The sequence below is a fragment of the Cynoglossus semilaevis genome, unplaced genomic scaffold (genome assembly GCF_000523025.1).
Source record: "Cynoglossus semilaevis isolate Cse_v1.0 unplaced genomic scaffold, Cse_v1.0 scaffold1967, whole genome shotgun sequence".
In the NCBI taxonomy this organism is placed as follows: Eukaryota; Metazoa; Chordata; class Actinopteri; order Pleuronectiformes; family Cynoglossidae; genus Cynoglossus; species Cynoglossus semilaevis.
Window position 1 is genome coordinate 1 of NW_007586230.1, and position 893 is coordinate 893.

Genomic DNA, 893 nt, shown 5'->3' on the forward strand with positions numbered 1-893 from the left:
ATTTTGTCTCACAAACCTTACATAAGTACCCATTTCACTCACCTATGCTAACACACTGGTAAAAAACGGTCCGAACTTACACTTGTAGTTGACGTCCCGAGCCAACCATTTGCCCTTGGGACAGCTGGTGGTACGGATGATGCTGACGGTGTCCCCGCTCTTCACAGGAAGGTCATTTTTTCTGACTTTACTGGCCACAACCACCTTGGCGTGGTACAAGGGTTCTTCATCTCCTGTCACCTACATCAAGATTCAAAAAAAAAAAATTTCTTTAAATCGCTTCATTTTCTTAGTCTCGTCACATTAAATACGATATCAAAACTAAATTTTACCCTCACCTTGAACTTTTTTCTCATTTCATTCTCTTTCTTTTCCCTCTCTTTTTGCTCCTTTCTTTCCTTCTCTATCCGGTGCTTCTCCCTCTTTCTCTGCTCTTTAAAGTCAGCAATATTGGGGCTTTGGCGTTCCTTACTGAAAACAGGAAAAGAGAATGTATGTTTTGGAAGAGACAACATGTATTTTTTTAAACTGACACATATCTGGTTCACATGGCGGACACATCACCAGATCATTTCGTTTTCAGACTAAATTGGTTTATAAGACTAAAAACAGTTCTGACTAGGCAGTTTTTTTTTTCTGTAAAATGAATTAATGGACCTCATTTCAACAGCATCTTAAGACTTTAATAGTCTCTTTTATTAGTTGTCTTGGCTTTGTCACGGTCTGTGGGGAACTTGAACCTTTTCAAATGCCTCGGGCTAAATGGTGTTTTAGGGAGAATCACTTGCAGTTCCTGCTTATTTAAATGATCTAGAGAATATTTAAAAAAAAAAAAAATCTTTATGTGTTCTACAAGACAGTATACAAATGCACTGTAGTGTTTTCTGGCTTAT

The 893-nt window shown here is 37.8% G+C and overlaps 1 protein-coding gene across 1 annotated transcript; it reads right to left on the reverse strand.

Annotated features, from left to right (window-relative positions):
- Positions 1 to 15: 15 nt before the first annotated feature.
- Positions 16 to 619, reverse strand: LOC112486634 (FYN-binding protein 1-like). Its single transcript, XM_025053968.1, has 2 exons — positions 339 to 619; positions 16 to 240 (listed from the first exon to the last, which is right to left on the reverse strand). Exons 1-2 carry the CDS (start codon positions 513 to 515, stop codon positions 43 to 45), a joined length of 375 nt encoding a protein of 124 aa, XP_024909736.1. The 5' UTR covers positions 516 to 619; the 3' UTR covers positions 16 to 42.
- Between the last annotated feature and the right edge of the window lie 274 nt (positions 620 to 893).

Coding starts and splice junctions, on each gene's coding strand:
- LOC112486634 (XM_025053968.1), bottom strand. CDS start 515: ATGTTGTCTCTTCCAAAACATACATTCTCTTTTCCTGTTTTCAGTAAG. Junction 241..338: donor AAATGAGAAAAAAGTTCAAG/GTGAGGGTAAAA, acceptor ATCTTGATGTAG/GTGACAGGAGATGAAGAACC.